At 50.6% G+C, this 19,459-nt stretch overlaps 1 protein-coding gene across 4 annotated transcripts in view; it reads left to right on the forward strand.

Annotated features, from left to right (window-relative positions):
- nckipsd (NCK interacting protein with SH3 domain) overlaps positions 1-12,071 on the forward strand; it is a 253,601-nt gene extending 241,530 nt beyond the window's left edge. For 2 of the 4 annotated variants that reach the window (XM_087994556.1, XM_087994557.1), the window contains 2 exons: positions 4,579-4,751; positions 10,136-12,071. In XM_087994556.1, coding sequence (XP_087850682.1) covers positions 4,579-4,751; positions 10,136-10,342 — 380 coding nt within the window. In that variant the 3' untranslated portion in view covers positions 10,343-12,071. Of the gene's footprint in view, positions 1-4,578; positions 4,847-10,135 lie in introns of all 4 variants that reach the window. The other 2 variants (XR_015759438.1, XR_015759439.1) reach the window with 2 other exon arrangements.
- The last annotated feature ends 7,388 nt before the right edge of the window (positions 12,072-19,459 follow it).

Here is a 19,459-nt window from a genome sequence, read left to right on the forward strand (position 1 = left end):
CACACCCCACATACACACCCACACACACACCACACACCCCACACACACCCCACACACACACCCCCCACACACACCACATCGCACGCACCCACATCGCACGCACCCACATCGCACGCACCCACATCGCACGCACCCACCCCGCACGCACCCACCCCGCACGCACCCACCCCGCACGCACCCACCCCGCACGCACCCACCCCGCACGCACCCACCCCGCACGCACCCACCCCGCACGCACCCACCCCGCACGCACAACACACCGCACGCACGCACGCCCGCCGCACGAACCCGCCGCGCCGCGCACACACCACGCCGCGCACACACCACGCCGCGCGCACACCACGCCGCGCGCACACCACGCCGCGCGCACACCACGCCGCGCACACACCACGCCGCGCACACACCACGCCGCGCACACACCACGCCGCGCACACACCACGCCGCGCACACACCACGCCGAGCACACACCACGCCGCGCACACACCACGCCGCGCACACACCACGCCGCACACCACACCACGCCGCACACCACACCACGCCGCACACCACACCACGCCGCGCACACACCACGCCGCGCACACACCACGCCGCACACCACACCACGCCGCGCACACACCACGCCGCGCACACACCACGCCGCGCACACACCACGCCGCGCACACACCACGCCGCGCACACACCACGCCGCGCACCACACCACGCCGCACACCACACCACGCCGCACACCACACCACGCCGCACACCACACCACGCCGCACACCACACCACGCCGCACACCACACCACGCCGCACACCACACCACGCCGCACACCACACCACGCCGCACACCACACCACGCCGCACACCACACCACGCCGCACACCACACCACGCCGCACACCACACCACGCCGCACACCACACCACGCCGCACACCACACCACGCCGCACACCACATCCATACACACTCCCCACACACTCCCCACACACTCCCCACACACTCCCCACACACTCCCCACACACTCCCCACACACGCACACACACCATACCCCATACACAATCACACCTCACCCCACACACACACACTACACACACCACACCACACACACCACACCACACACACACTCACACCACACTCACCACAACCCCCCCATGCACACCACATCCCTCCACTCACACACACACCCCATACACCCCACACACCCCATACACCCCACACACCCCACACACCCCACACACCCCACACACCCCACACACCCCACACACCCCACACACCCCACACACCCCACACACCCCACACACCCCACACACCCCACACACCCCACACACCCCACACACCCCCCACACACCCCACACCCCACACACACCCCACACACACCCCACACACACCCCACACACACCCCACACACACCCCACACACACCCCACACACACCCCACACACACCCCACACACCCCACACACCCCACACACCCCACACACCCCACACACTACACCACACACCCCACACACTACACCACACACCCCACACACCACACACCACACACACACCACACACCACACACACACACAGGTTCCCTCACCATTTATATGGAGCCATGTACAGGGCCTGGTCCCCCTCACCTGGTACACATGCCACCCTGCACTCACGGTGATGGGAGGGTGGTCAGCAGGCACTGCATACACAGTCCCCTCCCGCTCACCGTGTACACTGCCCCCTTCCCCTCACCGCGTGCACTGCCCCCTCACCTTGTACACTGCCCCCTCCCCCTCACCGCGTACACTGCCCCCTCCCCCTCACCGCGTACACTGCCCCCTCCCGCTCACCGCGTACACTGCCCCCTCCCCCTCACCGCGTACACTGCCCCCTCCCCCTCACCGCGTACACTACCCCCTCCCCCTCACCGTGTACACTACCCCCTCCCCCTCACCGTGTACACTGCCCCCTCCCCCTCCCCGCCTGCTCTGCTCCCTCCCCGTATTCAGTGCCCCCTCCCTCTCCCCGCGTACACTACCCCCTCCCCGCGTACACGGCCCCCTCCCCATCACTGTGTACACTGCCCCCTCCCCCTCGCCGTGTACACTGCCCCCTCCCCCTCGCCGTGTACACTGCCCCCTCCCCCTCACCGTGTACACTGCCCCCTCCCGCTCACCGTGTACACTGCCCCCTCCCCCTCACCTTGTACACTGCCCCCTCCCCCTCACCTTGTACACTGCCCCCTCCCCCTCACCGTGTATACTACCCCTCCTGCTCACTGCGTACACTGCCCCCTCACCGTGTACACTGCCCCCTCCCGCTCACCGTGTACACTGCCCCCTCCCCCTCACCGTGTACACTGCCCCCTCCCCCTCACCGTGTACACTGCCCCCTCCCCCTCACCTTGTACACTGCCCCCTCCCCCTCACCTTGTACACTGCCCCCTCCCCCTCACCGTGTATACTACCCCTCCTGCTCACTGCGTACACTGCCCCCTCACCGTGTACACTGCCCCCTCCCGCTCACCGTGTACACTGCCCCCTCCCCCTCACCGTGTACACTGCCCCCTCCCCCTCACCTTGTACACTGCCCCCTCCCCCTCACCTTGTACACTGCCCCCTCCCCCTCACCTTGTACACTGCCCCCTCCCCCTCACCTTGTACACTGCCCCCTCCCCCTCACCGTGTATACTACCCCTCCTGCTCACTGCGTACACTGCCCCCTCACCGTGTACACTGCCCCCTCCCCCTCACCGTGTACACTGCCCCCTCCCCCTCACCTTGTACACTGCCCCCTCCCCCTCACCGTGTATACTACCCCTTCTGCTCACTGCGTACACTGCCCCCTCACCGTGTACACTGCCCCCTCCCCCTCACCGTGTACACTGCCCCCTCCCCCTCACCGTGTACATTGCCCCCTCCCCCTCACCGTGTACACTGCACCCTCCCGCTCACCGTGTACACTGCCCCCTCCCCCTCACCGTGTACACTGCACCTTCCCGCTCACTGCGTACACTGCCCCCTCCCCCTCACCGTGTACACTGCCCCCTCCCCCTCACCATGTACATTACTCCCTCCCTCACCCCGCGTACACTGCTCCCTCCTCCAAATAGCGTACACTGCCCCCTCCCCTTGTACACTGCCCCCTCCCCTTGTACACTGCCCCTTCCCCGTATACAGTGCCCCCTCCCCATGTACACTGCAGCCTCCACCTTCCCCTCTCTATATACACTGCCCCCTCCGCCTCATCGTGTACACTGCCCCCTCCCCCTCACCGTGTACACTGCCCCCTCCCCCTCACCGTGTACACTGCACCTTCCCGCTCACTGCGTACACTGCCCCCTCCCGCTCACCGTGTACACTGCCCCCTCCCACTCACCGTGTACATTACTCCCTCCCTCACCCCGCGTACACTGCTCCCTCCTCCAAATAGCGTACACTGCCCCCTCCCCTTGTACACTGCCCCTTCCCCGTATACAGTGCCCCCTCCCCATGTACACTGCAGCCTCCACCTCACCCTCCCTACGTACACTGACCCCTCCCTGTGTACTCTTCCCCCTCCCCGTGTCCACTTCCCCCTCCCCGTGTCCACTTCCCCCTCCCCGTGTCCACTTCCCCCTCCCCGTGTCCACTTCCCCCTCCCCGTGTCCACCTCCCCCTCCCCGTGTCCACCTCCCCCTCCCCGTGTCCACCTCCCCCTCCCCGTGTCCACCTCCCCCTCCCCGTGTCCACCTCCCCCTCCCCGTGTCCACCTCCCCCTCCCCGTGTCCACCTCCCCCTCCCCGTGTCCACCTCCCCCTCCCCGTGTCCACCTCCCCCTCCCCGTGTCCACCTCCCCCTCCCCGTGTCCACTTCCCCCTCCCCGTGTCCACTTCCCCCTCCCCGTGTACACCGTCCCCTCCCCGTGTACACCGTCCCCTCCCCGTGTACACCGCCCCCTCCCCGTGTACACCGCCCCCTCCCCGTGTACACTTCCTCCTCCTTCTCCCCGGTTACACTGCCCTCTGCCCCTCCCCATGTACACTTGCCCCTCCCCCTCCCCGTGTACAGCTCCCCTCCCCGTGTACACCTGCCCCTCCCCGTGTACACCTGCCCCTCCTCGTGTACACCTGCCCCTCCCGTGTACACCTGCCCCTCCCGTGTACACCTGCCCCTCCCCGTGTACTCCGCCCCCTCCCCGTGTACACTTCCCCCTCCCCCTCCCCGTGTACACTTCCCCCTCCCCTTCCCTGTGTACACCGTCCCCTCCCCCTCCCCGTGTACACTAAATCCTATCGTCATTGTGTACACTGAGCCCCTCACTCGGCCATCCCCCCCCCCCCACCCCCACCCCCAATCCCGCTCGACTGGGTGCAGTGTAGAATGCTCCACCAGTCAGTGAATGCAGGGCTGGATTGGAAGTGTTCCTGAGAACAACACAAAGCAGTGCATTTGAGACTGAGGGTCTCTGTCCTGTGATTAATTCCAAATTACCTGCCATTAGCCTGGAGCAGCAAGTTAGAAACGTTGCAACGCACGGTATTCACTGATAAAGCACACGTCTTTTTCTCCTGCTTTGTATTTGATCCAGGGTCTTTATTACACCTCCTTCATTAATCTAACCGATATTACTCTCTCTGTTCCTTAGATGACCCGGTGAATATTTTCAAGCACCAACCCCAGCCACCACACTCTGTGCTGAAGTTCCTGCAGGATGTCTTTGCAGACAAAGACACGGCGAGAATCTTCTACCGTACGGACCTGATGGTGATGATCGATATCATTGTGCGTCAGATCTCTGACCTCTCGCCAGGGGAAAAGGTCAGAAAACCGCACCATGACCCTGAACGGATTCAGCACTAACTCAGCCTTAACACTGCCTGGCCCATTTCACAGCTTCACGACAGATGTACAAGGTGTGAGATTCTGAAACCAAAACAGGAATTGCAGGAGAAACCCAGCAGGTCTGGCAGCACCTGTGGAGAGAAAGCAGTCACTTTTTCAGAACACTTCAGAGATGCAGAAGCAGCAACTTCTGTTTTTATTTCAGATGTACAAGGCTGATGTTCAAGTGGGATTAGATGAGAATTGCCCTGGTTTTTAAACAAAACAACCGAGGTGTAAATGGAGCAACATACTGGGCTAGAGGGGTTTCAGTCAGTACCTAATTGGGTGCCCCTTATCATGGAAGTTATCACAGAATGCCTACAGTGTGGAAACAGGCCCTTCGGCCCAACAAGTCCACACCAACCCTCCAAAGAGTAACCCACCCAGACCCGTTCCCCTTCCGTTTGTTTACCCCTGACAATTTAGCATGGCCAATTCAGTGGTTACCACTGTTGCCAGGGACCCAGGTTCAAATCCAGCCTCGGGTGACCGTCTGTGTGGAGTTTGCACATTCTCCCCGTGCCTGCGTGGGTTTCCTCCGGGTGCTCCGGTTTCCTCCCACAGGTTAGGTGGATTGGCCACGCTAAATTGAACAAAGTATTAGGTGCATTAGTCAGGGGTAAATGTAGGGGAATGGGTCTGGGTGGGTTGCTCTTCGGAGGGTCGGTGTGGACTGGTTGGGCCGAAGGGCCTGTTTCCACATTGTAGGGAATCGAATCTAATCTGACCTGCAGATTTTTGGATTGTGGGAGGAGACCGGAGCATCCAGAGGAAACCCACTCAGACACGGGGAGCATGTGCAAACTCCACACAGACAGTCACCCAGGGCAGGAATCAGTCTGCCTCTCTTTCTTAAAATTTCCTTAAAGATGTGAATGTAGGATTTAGACGCTTTGGCTTGTGCCAATAAAGTCAGTGGAATGAATGTTCAAGGTTCCTGGGTTGAGTACTGGAGCTGTATAATTTGCCAGGTCACGCTATAATCTGTTCTTTCTCTGAGCTGCTTCTCATACACTCAGAGGCATACGGCTGGGGAACAGGCCCTTCAGCCCACCATGTCGATGCCAACCAGCAAACACCAAACTGTCTCACCACCCTCAGGCAGCACATTCCATATTTCTACCACCCTCTCGGTGAAAGCAATGATTTTCCATTCCTCCTCTGAACCACTTGCTCCTCCCCTTAAACGTATTCTCTCTGGTCTCAGAATGGTCTGCCGTGGGGAAGAGATTCTCACAATTTGCTATGCCTATAGCTCTCATAATTTTGTATGCCTCAGTCAGATCCACCCTTCAACATCCTCTGCTCCAGGGAAAACAAACCCAGCCTTCCCAGTCTCTCCCCATAACTGCGACTTTTCATCCCATCTCCTGTGCACCCTCTCCAGTGCAATCAGACCAGTCTGATAATGCAGAACACCAGTATTCCACCTGTGGCCTAACCAACATCTTAGAAAGTTGTAACAAGCTTCCCTGCACCAATATGCTATACCTTGGCGACTGAAGGAATGTTTCCCATGTGCTCCCTGTCCACTGTGCTGACACCTTCATGTACACCCAGCTCCCTTTGTTCCTCAGTATACCCAAGGGGACCTACAATTCATTGTGTAAATCCTTCCCTTATTAGACCTCCCAAAATACAGCACGTCACTTATCAGGATCAAATTCCATCTGCCATTGCTCTGCCCAGTTTACCAGCCGACCAATATCAGATTGTAGCCTGGTATTCTTCCTCACTATCAACAATCTCCATACCATTTGCAAGTTTAGTAATTATGCCATTGACATTCACATCCAAGTTGTTAATTAACACAACAGACAGCAAGGGTCCCGGCACCAATCCATGCTGGTCACAAGCTTCCATTCACAAAAACAACACCCTACCCTTGGCCTCTGGTTTGTAAGCCAGTTTTCCATCTAGTTTACCAACTTACGTTGGATCCCATGGACCTTTTGGAGCAGCCTTCTGTGTGGGACCTTGTCAAGGCCTTACTAAAATCCAACTAAACCATATCAACTCCACTATCCTCATTAATCTTAAGTCACCTTTTCAAAACCTCAATTAAATTAGACAGACAGGTCTCCCTCTGACAAACCCATGCTGACGCTCCCTGATCAACTCCTGCTTTTCCAAGTATTGATCAATCCTGTCCTTCAGAATGGTTTCCAATAATTTCCCTCCCACTGATGTCAAACGCATTGGTCTGTAATTACCTGGCCTCCCCCTGCTGCTCTTGAGCAAAGGAACCACATTAGCTCTCCTCCAGTCATCTGGCACTTCAGCGAAGTATTAAATATTTCTGCCAACCATCTCCTCCTTTGCCAACCATAACAGCCTGGGATCCACCTGAGAGTTTGGAGAAGACTTGTAGCTCAGTTTGTGGATCAGATTGTAAACTTGCTCACTGAGCTGGTGGGTTTGTTCTCCGATGTTTTGTCACCGTGCTCGGTAACATCATCAGTGAGCCTCCAGTGAAATGTTGGTGTTCTGCCCCACTTGGTATTTATCTGTCTCGGTTTGTTGTGGCGGGTGATGTCATTTCCGGTTCTGTTTCTAAGCGGTCAGTAAATGGGGTCTATATCGATATGTTTGTTAATGGAATTCCGGTTTGAAACCAAGCTTCTAGGAAATCCCATGCATGCCTTTGTTTAGCCTGTCCCAGGATGGATGTATCGTCCCAGTCGAACTGGTGTCCCTCTTTGTCTGTGTGTATGGATACCAGTGATAGTTGGTCATGTCTTTTGGTGGCTAGTTGGTGCTCATGTATCCTGGTGGCTAGCTTCCTACCAGTTTGTCCAATGTAATGCTGGTTGCAGTCCTTGCAGGGTATTTTGTATATGGTGTTCGCTCTATTGCAAAACATACAGAGGTATGGGATTGAGGGTGATTTAGCGATTTGGATCAGAAATTGGCTAGCTGAAAGAAGACTGAGGGTGGTGGTTGATGGGAAATATTCACCCTGGAGTTCAGTTACTAGTGGCGTACCACAAGGATCTGTTTTGGGGTCACTGCTGTTTGTCATTTTTATAAATGACCTGGATGAGGGTGTAGAAGGATGGGTTCGTAACTTGGTGGATGACACGAAGGTCGGTGGAGTTGTGAATAGTGATGAAGGATGTTGCAGGTTACAGAGGGACATAGATAACCTGCAGAGCTGGGCTGAGAGATGGCAAATGGAGTTTACTGTGGAAAAGTGTGAGGTGATTCACTTTGGAAGGAGTAACAGGAATACATAGTACTGGGCTAATGGTCAGATTCTTGGTAGTGTAGATGAGCAGAGAGATCTCAGTGTCCATGTACCCAGAACCCTGAAAGTTGTCACCCAGGTTGATAGGGCTGTTAAGAAGGCATGCAGTGTGTTAGCTTTTATTAGTAGAGGAATAAGTTTCAGAGCCACGAGGTCATGCTGCAGCTGTACAAAACTCTGGTGTGGCAGCACCTGGAGTATTGCGTACAGTTCTGGTCACTGCATAGGAAGAATGTGGAAGCATTGAATAGGGTTCAGAGGAGATTTACTCGATGTTGCCTGGAATGGAAGGAAGGTCTTATGAGGAAAGGCTGAGGGACTTGAGGCTGTTTTCATTAGAAAGAAGATGGTTGAGAGGTGACTTAATTGAGACATATAAGATAATCAGAGGGTAGACAGTGAAAGCTTTTTTCCTAGCATGAGGGACATAGCTTTAAATTGAGGGGTGATAGATATAGGACAGATGTCAGAGGTAGGTTCTTTACTCAGAGAGTAGTAGGGGCGTGGAATGCACTGTATGCAACAGTAGTCGACTCACCAACTTTAAGAGCGTTTAAATGGTCATTGGATCAACATATGGATGTAAATGGAATAGTGTGGGTTAGATGGGCTTCAGATTGGTTTCACAGGTCGGTGCAACATTGAGGGCTGAAGGGCCTGTACTGCGCTGGAATGTTCAATGCTGTTGCTGGTTGTTGGTACAGGGTCCTTTAACTTCATCAGCAGCTGTTTCAGTGTGATGATAGGTTTGTGGGCTACCATGATGCCAAGGGGCTGGAGTAGTCTGGTCGTCATCTCCGAGATGTCTTTAACGTATGGCAGTGGGGCTCGAGTCTCTGGGTGTGTTGTGTTGCCTTGTTTAGGTCTGTTGTGCAGGAATCAGCCAACAGCGCTTCACACGTTACCGTGCAGGATCACTTTTCAATTAGGAAGCCAAATGCAATGTTAGCACTTATTTTGAGATGGCTAGAATACATGAGCAGAAATGTACTGCTGTTGACTGTATAAGGATCTGTAAAGACCGCATTTAAGATATTGTGAGCGGTTTTGCGCTGCATATCTCAGGAAGGATGTGCTGGGATTGGAGGGCGCCCAGAGGAAGATTTCAAGAATTATCCCAGAGATGAAAGGCTTGTCATATGACAAGCGGTTGAGGACTCTGGCTCTGTACTCTGAGTTTAGAAGGATGGGGTTCTGATTGAAACGTAGAGAATACTGAGGGACCTGGATAGAGTGGATTTGGAGAATGTGCTTCCACTACTTGCTGAGATAGCACCTGAGGGCACAGCCTTAGTGTGAAGGGACAACCTTGAGATGAGGAGGAATCTCTTCAGTCAGGAGGTGGTGAATTAATGGAACTCATTGTCGCAGAGGGCTGTGGAGGCCACGTCATTGAGTGTGTTTACGACCAAGATAGTTTCTTGATTAGGCAGGAGAAAGGGGCTGAGAAAAATATCAGCTATGATCAAACGTTGGAGCAGACTCTACGGGCTGAATGACCTAATTCTATAGTCTTATCACATGTCCCATCAACACACTAGGTAACAATCTCCTCCCCCCATACCACCTCTATGTTCTTGGAGGAAGATCAGCTGCTACATTATGGCTGTAAGGTAAGTTCCAGAGCCATCTTAAAATCCCCTATCTTGGTCATACATAACTTCCTGAGGTTGCTGCATTAAGTGAGAGGTGGGTGTCATGTCAACAGTCTTGGAATCTTAAAACCCGACTAGAGCAGCTACTGGGATTTATATTCAGTTAACAAAAATGGATCTGAGCTCATGTCAGTTGATATAAAAACCCACCTGGTTCACTTTAGGATTGGAAATCTGCCACCTTTACCTGGTCTGGCCTACATGTCAGTCCAGATCCACAATGAAGTGGTGACTCTGAAATATTTAAGCTAGCAAGGGCAGTTAGGAACAGGCCTTGCCAGTGCTGCTCACATTCCATAAAAGTCAAAGTTTTTGTGATGTTGTATTTGCTGTGTGGTGTTTACCAGTGCGCAGTGCTGGACAGAGTGACTGTGTGTGTGTGTTTGACTCCTCTCTCTCTCTCTGTGTTGGCACAGATTCGCATGGAATACCTCTCACTGATGCATGCCATCGTGCGCTCCACCGATTACATGCGTCACCAGCACCGTCTCCCAGATCTCCAGGCCACGTTCCAGCGAATCCTCGCAGAGGAGGAGAATGACCAGAGCTGCCAGATGGACAAGCTGATCATCCAGGAAATCTACAAAGAATTCCCAGACATCGCTTTGGAAAACGAACTCTGAAGGCAAAAGTGTGCGGAGTACTTGAAAAATTAGCCAATGTGGTTCTTCTCCTGAAATCGCTCATCCCTGTTCAACGCAGCGCTTTTACCTGTGACGGAACCCAAAGCCTTTTTGCAGCCTTACAAACATGTTTTCTTTTCCTGCCTTTTTGTACCGTTCTGTAGCCACTATGTGCTGCAGGAAGCTGAAGTGTTGAGAGTAACGCTGCACTGGTGTCTTCAGTAACTGTATGGTTTAAACATGCGAAGCATTGATAAATCTGAAGTAGGAAAATAGGTTTACACTAACATAAATCCTTCACCGACACAGCAGAATGTTTGAGAGGGGACTTAGTGAGGTCCAGAATTCAGCTTTTCTTCAGGGTGTTCTCGGTCGAAAGCCTAGCTAACAATCCAGCAGAGCTAACCACTTGACAACTGACCCAATCTATCGTGCGGCAGCCAGATTCTATTCTCAAGAAAGGATATTTAATGCAATCTCTCATATCGAGACTAACAAACTGGATGACGATGAGGTGAAATGTTACAAGGGGTTTGTGTCATGCCAAAACATGGAAACATTTCAGTAGTTTCAGGATGTCAGCTTGAAATTGGTCACTACTTTCTACCTTCCACAAGCTGCCCCTTGTGGTTCATTAACAGGAGTTGGCAGATTGACTGTCTATCAACTTACTCTCGCTACAATAGTGTTAAAGACTCAATACAGAAGAGTGTCAGTCTACCCGGGGAGACTGGGCCCTGTCACACAGTCCCCAGGGGCATGGACTGTGTAGCAGAGCTCAGTCTTCCCCCAGTGAGGCTGTGTGTAGAGAGTCATCAGAAAGACTATGTTGTGCAGCGTGTTGATAGATTGTTGCCAAGATATTGAGAAGCTGCAGAGTGGTCCTTGTGCAGTAATCCACGTGTGGAGTCAAGGAAGCCAATGGTTTGAAACCGATAGCTGCCCTGCCAATATCCTGAGACAGTGAAGTGGTTCTCCTCCTGCTTCAGGCTTGAAACTGCAAAACAGGCAAAACCATGTGACTGTGACTGGTGTCTTGCACTAAATGTTCCAGGTAATAGATCGCATCATCTCATCTTCGAATACAGACCAATTTGCTCTCCAATCAGCAGTGTAATATAGAGCTCAGTTATACCTGTGTGTGATGGTTAGTTTTCAGCCATTGTTGATCTCTCTCTGTCTCTTACATGTTCTCTCATGCTCTCTCCCACACTCCTGTTTGCACTCACATACTCTCTCCTGTTCTCTTTCTCACTTATGATCTCTCTCACTCTCGTGCACACTGTCACTCTCGCACTCCCTCTCACTCTTCCCCCTCCCTCACTCGTGCGCACTCTCACGCTCTTGCACCTTCCACGCTCACTCTCGCAGTAGTGCTCACTGTCCCACTCGCTCTCGCGCAGGTCAGTATTCTCTGCCAGCTCGATTGTGTGCTTCAGAAAGCTTGTTGCCAGTACCTTTCGAGTAGAGTTGAGCCAGTTTTTGTCTGTGATGTTAGTTTGGGATGAGTGTGAGCTGCTAATGTTCTCAGGGAGCAGGATCTTCAGTTGTGGTCTGACAGGGCAGCCAGGAACTCAAGCCGTTGTTTGCTCTCTGAGCAACTTGTAATCTGTGGGAGTGTGCAGCTCTCACTGCTGCAGGCTGTCATTTTCAGCTCCAAGTCTGCCTTGCTATTGGTACTTTATTGCTAATATTTGTACACAGATAATTAAAGCAGCTACAGCATTTATTTATTGTGTGCTGTTGTCTTTCATCTTCTTTTATTCCATTTTATACCTCACTCAAAATGTGCACTGAAAATCAGGTGCCGACCGTTGACACAAAAGTTAAATATTTTTATAGAAAGTGCACAGTTTCCCAATTTGCCTAATTTCCAGTTCCAGGTTGACAAAGCACAGACCAGGTTTTGATATGAAACAACTATTGTTCTTTATTAGACTCTAGTTACAGGTGGACAATTATAAACCATTGACATACCACAAATTAAAGCCTCATCCCTATATAAACTGCCCCTTAGTCTCTCTTTCACAGACAGACACAGGGAAAATCATGGGTATTAAGAGTGGAGGGAAAAACGAGGAAAATGATTTTTTTTTGCATTATTCATTCCAGAAATGTGGGTGTCACTGGCTGGCCAGACGTTTTTGTCCATCCCTTGCTGCACTTGAGAAAGTGATGGTGAGCTGCCTTTTTGAACTGCTGACCCACAATGCCCTTGGGGAACTCCAGGATTTTGACCCAGCAACACTGAAGGAACAAAAGGCAAGGACTAGTTAGGGTTAGTCAACATAGCTTTGTGCGTGGGAAATCATGTCTCATGAACCTAATTGAGTTTTTTGAAGAAGTAACAAAGAGGATTGATGGCAGAGCGGTGGACTATATGGACTTCAGTAAGGCACTCGTGGTAGACTGGTTAGAAAGATTAGATCTCATGGAATACAGGGAGAAATAGCCATTTGGATACAGAGCTGGCTGAAAGGTAGAAGACAGAGGGTTGTGGTGGAGGGTTGTTTTTCAGACTGGAGGCCTGTGACCAGTGGAGTGCCACAAGGATCGGTGCTGGGTCCACTACTTTTTGCCATTTGTGTAAATGATTTGGATATAAACATAGGAGGTATAGTTATTAAGTTTGCTGATGACACCAAAATTGGAGGTGTAGTGGACAGCAAAGAAATTTACCTCAGATTACAACAGGATCTTCATCAGATGGGCCAATGGGCTGAGGAGATGGTGTTTAGATAAATGTGAGGTGCTGCATTTTGGAAAAGCAAATCAGAGCAGGACTTATACACGTAATGGTAAGGTCCTGAGGAGTGTTGCTGAACAAAGAGACCTGGGAGTGCAGGTTCATAACTCCTTGAAAGTAGATTTGCTGGTAGATAGGAGAGTGAAGAAGGCGTTTGGTATGCTTTCCTTTATTGGTCAGAGTATTGAGTACAAGACATTGGTTAGGCCACTTTTGGAATATTGTGTGCAATTCTGGTCTCCCTCCTATTAGAAGGATGTTGTGAAACTTGGAAGGTTTCAGAAAAGATTTACAAGGATGTTGCAGGGTTGGAGGATTTAAGCTATAGGGGGAGATTGACTAGGCTGGGTCTGTTTTCTCTGGAGCATCAGAAGCTGAGGGGTGACCTTATAGAGGTTTCTCGAATCAAGAGGACCATGGATAGGGTAAATAGACAAAGTCTTTTCCTTGGGATGGGGTAGGTTTAAGATGAGAGGGGAAAATTTTAAAAGGGACCTAAGGAGCAATGTTTTCATGCAGAGAGTGGTGTGTGTATGGAATGAGCTGCCAGAGGAAGTGGTGGAGGCTGATACAATATTTAAAAGGCATCTGTATATGAATAGAAGGGGTTCAGAGGGATATGGGGCCAAGTGTTAGCAAATGGGAATGGATTAAGTTAGGATATCTGGTCAGTGTGGATGAGCTGGACCAAAGGGTCTGTTTCCATGCTGTGCATCTTTATTAGTCTATATATTTCCAAGTCAGGATGGTGAGTGGCTTAGAGGCGAACTTGCAGGTGGTGGTGTTCCTAGATATCTGCTATTCTTGTCTTTTGAGATGGAAGGCGTGAGTTTGGAAGGTGCTGAGGGTCTTTGGTGACTTCCTGCAGTGTCTCTCGTGCTCACTGTGCGTCGGTAGTGGGTGTTTGCAGATGTGGAGCCAATCAAGCAGCAGCTTGATTGAGTGTTGTTGGAACTGCAACTATCAAGTGGGGCTTATTCCATCACACTCCTGCCTTATGCCTTGTAGATGACGGACTGGCTTTGGGGAGGCAGGTGGTGAGTTACTTGCCCCAGTGTTCCTAGCCTCTGACCTGCTCGTGTAGCTACTGTGTGTGTGCATGGCAAGTCCAGTTAAATTTCTGATCAATGGTCAGCCCCAGCCTGTTGATAGTGGGAGGATTCAGTGATAGTAACACCATCTAATGTCAAGGGGTGGTTAGATTGTCTCTTGTGGGAGGAAGCCAAAAGTGAGGACTGCAGCTGCTGGAAAACAGAGTCTAGATTAGAGTGATGCTGGAAAAGCACAGCAGGCCAGTCAGCATCCAAGGAGTAGGAAAATCGACGTTTCGGGCAAAAGCCCTTCATCGGGACTCTTGTGGGAGAAAGTCCTAGGCTAGCATTTCTGTGGTGCAAATATTATTTGCCGCTTGTCAGCCAATCCTGGATGTTGTCCAGATCTTGTTGCATTTGAAGATGGACTGCTTCAGTATCGGAGGAGTTGCAAATTGTGCTGAATGTTGTGCAATCAGTAAACATCCCCACTTATGGATGGGGGGTGGGGGGTGGGAGGGAAGGTCATTGATGAAGCAGCTGAAAATGGTTGGGCCTAGAACACTACCCTGAGGAACTCCTGCAGAGATGTCCTGGAGCTGAGATGGCTGACCCTCCAACAACTTACAACCAGCTTCCTATGTGCCAGGTACGACTCCAGAGTTCGCCCCCAACACCCGTTGATTCTAGTTTAGCTAGGGCTCCTTGATACCACACTCGATCCAATGCAGCCATGATGCCAGGGCAGTGACTCACCCCTCATCTCTGGAATTCAGCTCTTTTGTTTATGTTTGAACTGAAGCTGTAATGAGGTCAGGAGCTGAGTGGGCCTGGGGGATCCCAAACCGGGCAGGTTATTGCTGAACACTGTTGTTGACAACTTCCATCACTTTACTAATGTTCAACAGTAGGCTGTTGGGGTGGTAATTGGCCAGTTTGAATTTGTCCTGGTTTTTTTTTTAGTACAGGACCAACCTGGACAATTTTCCACATTGTTGAGCAGATGCCAATGTTGTAACTGTTCTGGAACTGTTTGGCTAGGGGAGCTGAGCTGCAAGTTCTGGAACACAAGTCTTCAGTATTAAAGCCAGAATGGTGTCAGGGTCTATAGCCTTTTCAGGATCCATTGTCTCCAACCGTTTCTTGGTATTAAGTGGAAGGAATTGAATTGGCTGAAGACCAGTTGAGGATCGTTGGAGGAGGCAGTGATGGTTCTTCCTCTCGGAACATCTGACTGAAGATTGCTGTAAATACTTCCATCTTATTTTAACATAGATGTGCTGGCTTTTCTATCATTGAGGATGGGGATATATGTGGAGCCTCCTTCTCCAGTGAGCTGTTTAATTTTCCACCACCATTAACGACTGGATGTGGCAGCTCTGCAGAGCTTAGATCTGATCCTTTGGTTGTGGGATCGCTTAGTTCTATCACTTGCTGCTTATGCTGTTTGGCATGCACTAAGTCCTAGTTGGGAGCTTTACCAAGTCATTTTTAGATCTGCTTGATACTGCTCCTCCTGTACTGTATTGAACCAGGTTGTTCCCCTGGCTTGATTGTAATGGTTGAGTGGGGGATATGCTGGACCATCAGATTGTAAATTGTGCTGGACTATAAAGTCTGTTCTGTTGATGGCCCACTGTGCCTCTTGGATGCCTAGTCTTGAGTTGCTAGATCTGTTCGAAGTCTGTCCCAGTTAGGATGGTGATAATGCCACACAAGATTCTCAATGTGGACGTGGGACATCTTCTCCGGAAGGAATTGCCGTGGTCACTGTTGCCAATACGGTCATGGACGAATGCATCTGCAGCTGGTAGATTGGTAAGGATGTGGTCAAGTCTGTTTTTCCCTTGTGTTGTTTTCCCTCACGACCTGCTATGTCCTTTAGGACCAGACCATCTTGATCTCTTGGCCTTCTTGACCTGCAATCATCTTCCCAATCTCTCCGCCCCCACCCCCTCTCTGGCCTATCACCCTCACCTTGACCTCCTTCCACCTATCGCATTCCCAACGCCCCTCCCCCAAGTCCCTCCTGCCTACCTTTTATCTTAGCCTGCTTGGCACACCCTCCTCATCCCTGAAGAAGGGCTTATGCCTGAAACGTCGATTCTCCTGCTCCTTGGATGCTGCCTGACCTGCTGCGCTTTTCCAGCTCTTGGACTACTGCCAAAGCACTGAGTGGGGGATTTCAATGTCCACCACTGAGTACATTTGGTGTCCTTGCCACTGTCAGTGCTTCCTCCAAATGTTCAACAGGAAGGAGGACTGAAACATCAACTGAGGGAGGACGGTACGTGGTAATCAGCAGGAGATTTACTTGCCCATGTATAACCTAAAACCATGAAACTTCATGGGGTCAGGAGTCAATGTTAAGGATTCCCAGGGCCAATTCCTTCCGACTGTATACCATAGTGCTGCTGGGTCTGTCCTGCTGGTGGTACAGGACATGGATGTAGGTCTGCTCTCTGAGCTGAAAGGTTCATTTTCAGATGTTTTGTCACTATTCTAGGTAACATCTTCAGTGAGCCTCCAAATGAAGCACTGGTGATGTAGCCCATTTCCTATTGAAATGTTTGGGTTTCCTTGGGTTGGTGAAGTCATTTCCTGTTTAAGTACAGGTACATATCCAGGGATGGTGGTGATGGTGTTTGGTTGTGTCTATTGTCCTTACAGGCAATCTCAGGCTGTCATTTCACTCATCTGAGATAGCAACCCTTGTGAACAGGAACCTGAGATGATTCATATCATTTTATGCTAATCAGAATGCTGTTTCTCGGTTATTCTTTTCCAGTGGGTCAGATATTTAAAAGGTTTGACTTATCAATGAATAATCATAGTTTATGAGAATTGCTGATGGAAAATGTGAGTTCTTCAGGCTTTGTAGGTTTTTTTTTACTGCAGAGAACAAAGCTCCTGAGCTTGAAAATTTGTGATGGCCTCTCACTATCTTGTTCACAGCCCTAAGCGATTCAGCTACCTGGGAACTAATCACGTGGTTTTTGGCAGGCAGAGGGCCTTTAGCATTGACAACCCTTCAGCTGTGTATCACTGACTACATCTCCATTTACACACAGCCTGGGCTGCATCTTATCTGAACCATCGTCATCTGCTTGAACCAGTAGTTTTGTAAACAGTACTTACAATGAGCATCAGCTTATTTGCTTTTATAAACTAATAATCCTTCAACATTCCCTAGTTTTATCAAAAATACATAAATAAAAAAGGTACAGTCTTTACTCATGTTTAGTAGCCAACTGGGTTTCCTTAGTCAACAAAAGCATACTGACTCAAGCAAAGATTACTGACAAGGTTTGGATTATGCAAATAATAGACAATAAGTGCAGGAGTAGGCCATTCTGCCCTTCGAGCCAGCACCACCATTCATTATGATCATGGCTGATCATCCACAATCAGTATCCTGTTCCTGCCTTATCCCCATAACCCTTGATTCTTCTATCCTTAAGAGCTCTATCCAACTCTTTCTTGAAAATATCCAGAGACTGGGCCTCCACAACCTTCTGGGGCAGAGCATTCCACACACCCACCACTCTCTGGGTGAAGACCTTTCTCCTCAACTCTGTTCTAAATGGCCTACCCCTTATTTTTAAACTGTGTCCTCTGCTTCAGATATAGATATAAATATATAGATATCATGCACTGGCTAAATGTGGCTGTGGTCCTGTAACAGTGTTAACTCCTACTTGGGGTTTTCAGCTCCCATGTTTTACGAGGACAGCTGAGAGGAATTCGTGTCGTGGTGTCCTGGGACTGAGATGACTGACCTCTACCACCTCCCATACTGGATACTACCACCTCTCTGTGTAAAACAAACTCGCGTTGCGTACCTCATTTAAACTTTTCCCATCTCACCTATGAATCCTTGTATTTGAAGTTTCCAACCTGAAAAAAGACTGACTATCTACATCTCTCATAATTGTACATATTTCTGTCAGGTCATCCCTCAGCCTCCAATGCTGCAGTGAAAATGATCCAAATTTGTCCAACCTCTCTTTATAGCTAATGCACTCCAAATCCAGGTATACTTCTTATGCAACCTCTCCACACCCTTCCTATGTTGTGGCACCCAGAATGGCACACAATACTTCAAATGTGGTCTAATTCCAGTCTTATATAGTTGCATCATGACTTCCCAATGTTTACACTCAATGTTCTGACTGATGAAGCAAAGCATACTCTTTTTTTTGTAACCACCTTATCCACTGGTGTTCACACTTTCAGGGAGCTACGGACTCTGGCTAACATTCATACAAGACCCTTCGGAGCATTGATACACAGAGTTTCTGGATTACTAGTCCAGTGATGGTATCACTACAGCATTGCATCAGTGTCATGTCCAAATTCAAAGTCCACCACCAAGAGTAGCATCAGTATTGACCATGCTGATGACATGGCTGCTAGACTGTCCAGTACTGTCATGTACAAATCAGACCGTTTGGCCCAACTCAGCCCTGATGAGCCCAGTCCAGTCCAGTTAGAACAATACAGCACAGAACAGGCTCTTCGGCCCTCGATGTTGCGCCGACCTGTGAACTATTCTCAGCTGGTCCCCCTACACTATCCCATCATCATCCATGTGCTTATCTAAGGATTGTTTAAACTTCCCTAATGTGGCTGAGTTGACTACATTGGCAGGTAGGGCATTCCACGCCCTTACCACTCTCTGCGTAAAGAACCTGCCTCTGACATCTGTCTTAAATCTATCACCCCTCAATTTGTAGTTATGCCCCCTCGTACACGCTGACATCATCACCCTCGGAAAAAGAGTTAAAGGACAGAGAAGCCAGGACCAGCCCAGTCCATTCCAGTCAAGTCAGGTCCTGATCACTCCAGCCGAATGTAGCCCACTCCTGGACACCATCTTCACTCATTCCATTCTGCCTTTTGTCCTTTTAAAAAAAAAGGTTTTAAAACAAAACACATTTTCTGCTTTGTGCTGCAGTCCAGGATCTCTCTGTAATGCTTTATATCTCTCACTGTTGTCCACACTCTGTTTTTAGCACCTCATTTGGCCTGTCTCCATGTCATAATGTTGGGTATATTAGCAGTGTTTCCCATTCGCCTTTATTCACCGGCTGGATCTTGCAGCCAGAAAGCTTCCCTGTCCCAGTCTTCCTCCCTTTCAGTGTGTGAGTCAACACTGACCCCAGCGTCCAGCCCACCTTCCTTTCCAGAAAATGTGTTGGCCTCCCTGTACCAAACAGGGAGGGGTCTTTTCCAACCTGGAAGTCATCTTGTTCTTCATGTACATTTCTTGGACGTTCACCTAGCACCAAATGAGGCTATTCAGCCTGTCATGTCCATGCTGGCCCTCTGCTAGAGAGA

Source organism: Chiloscyllium plagiosum, unplaced genomic scaffold, assembly GCF_037043375.1.
Source record: "Chiloscyllium plagiosum isolate Xiang-an unplaced genomic scaffold, Cpla_swu_hap1 HiC_scaffold_14, whole genome shotgun sequence".
In the NCBI taxonomy this organism is placed as follows: Eukaryota; Metazoa; Chordata; class Chondrichthyes; order Orectolobiformes; family Hemiscylliidae; genus Chiloscyllium; species Chiloscyllium plagiosum.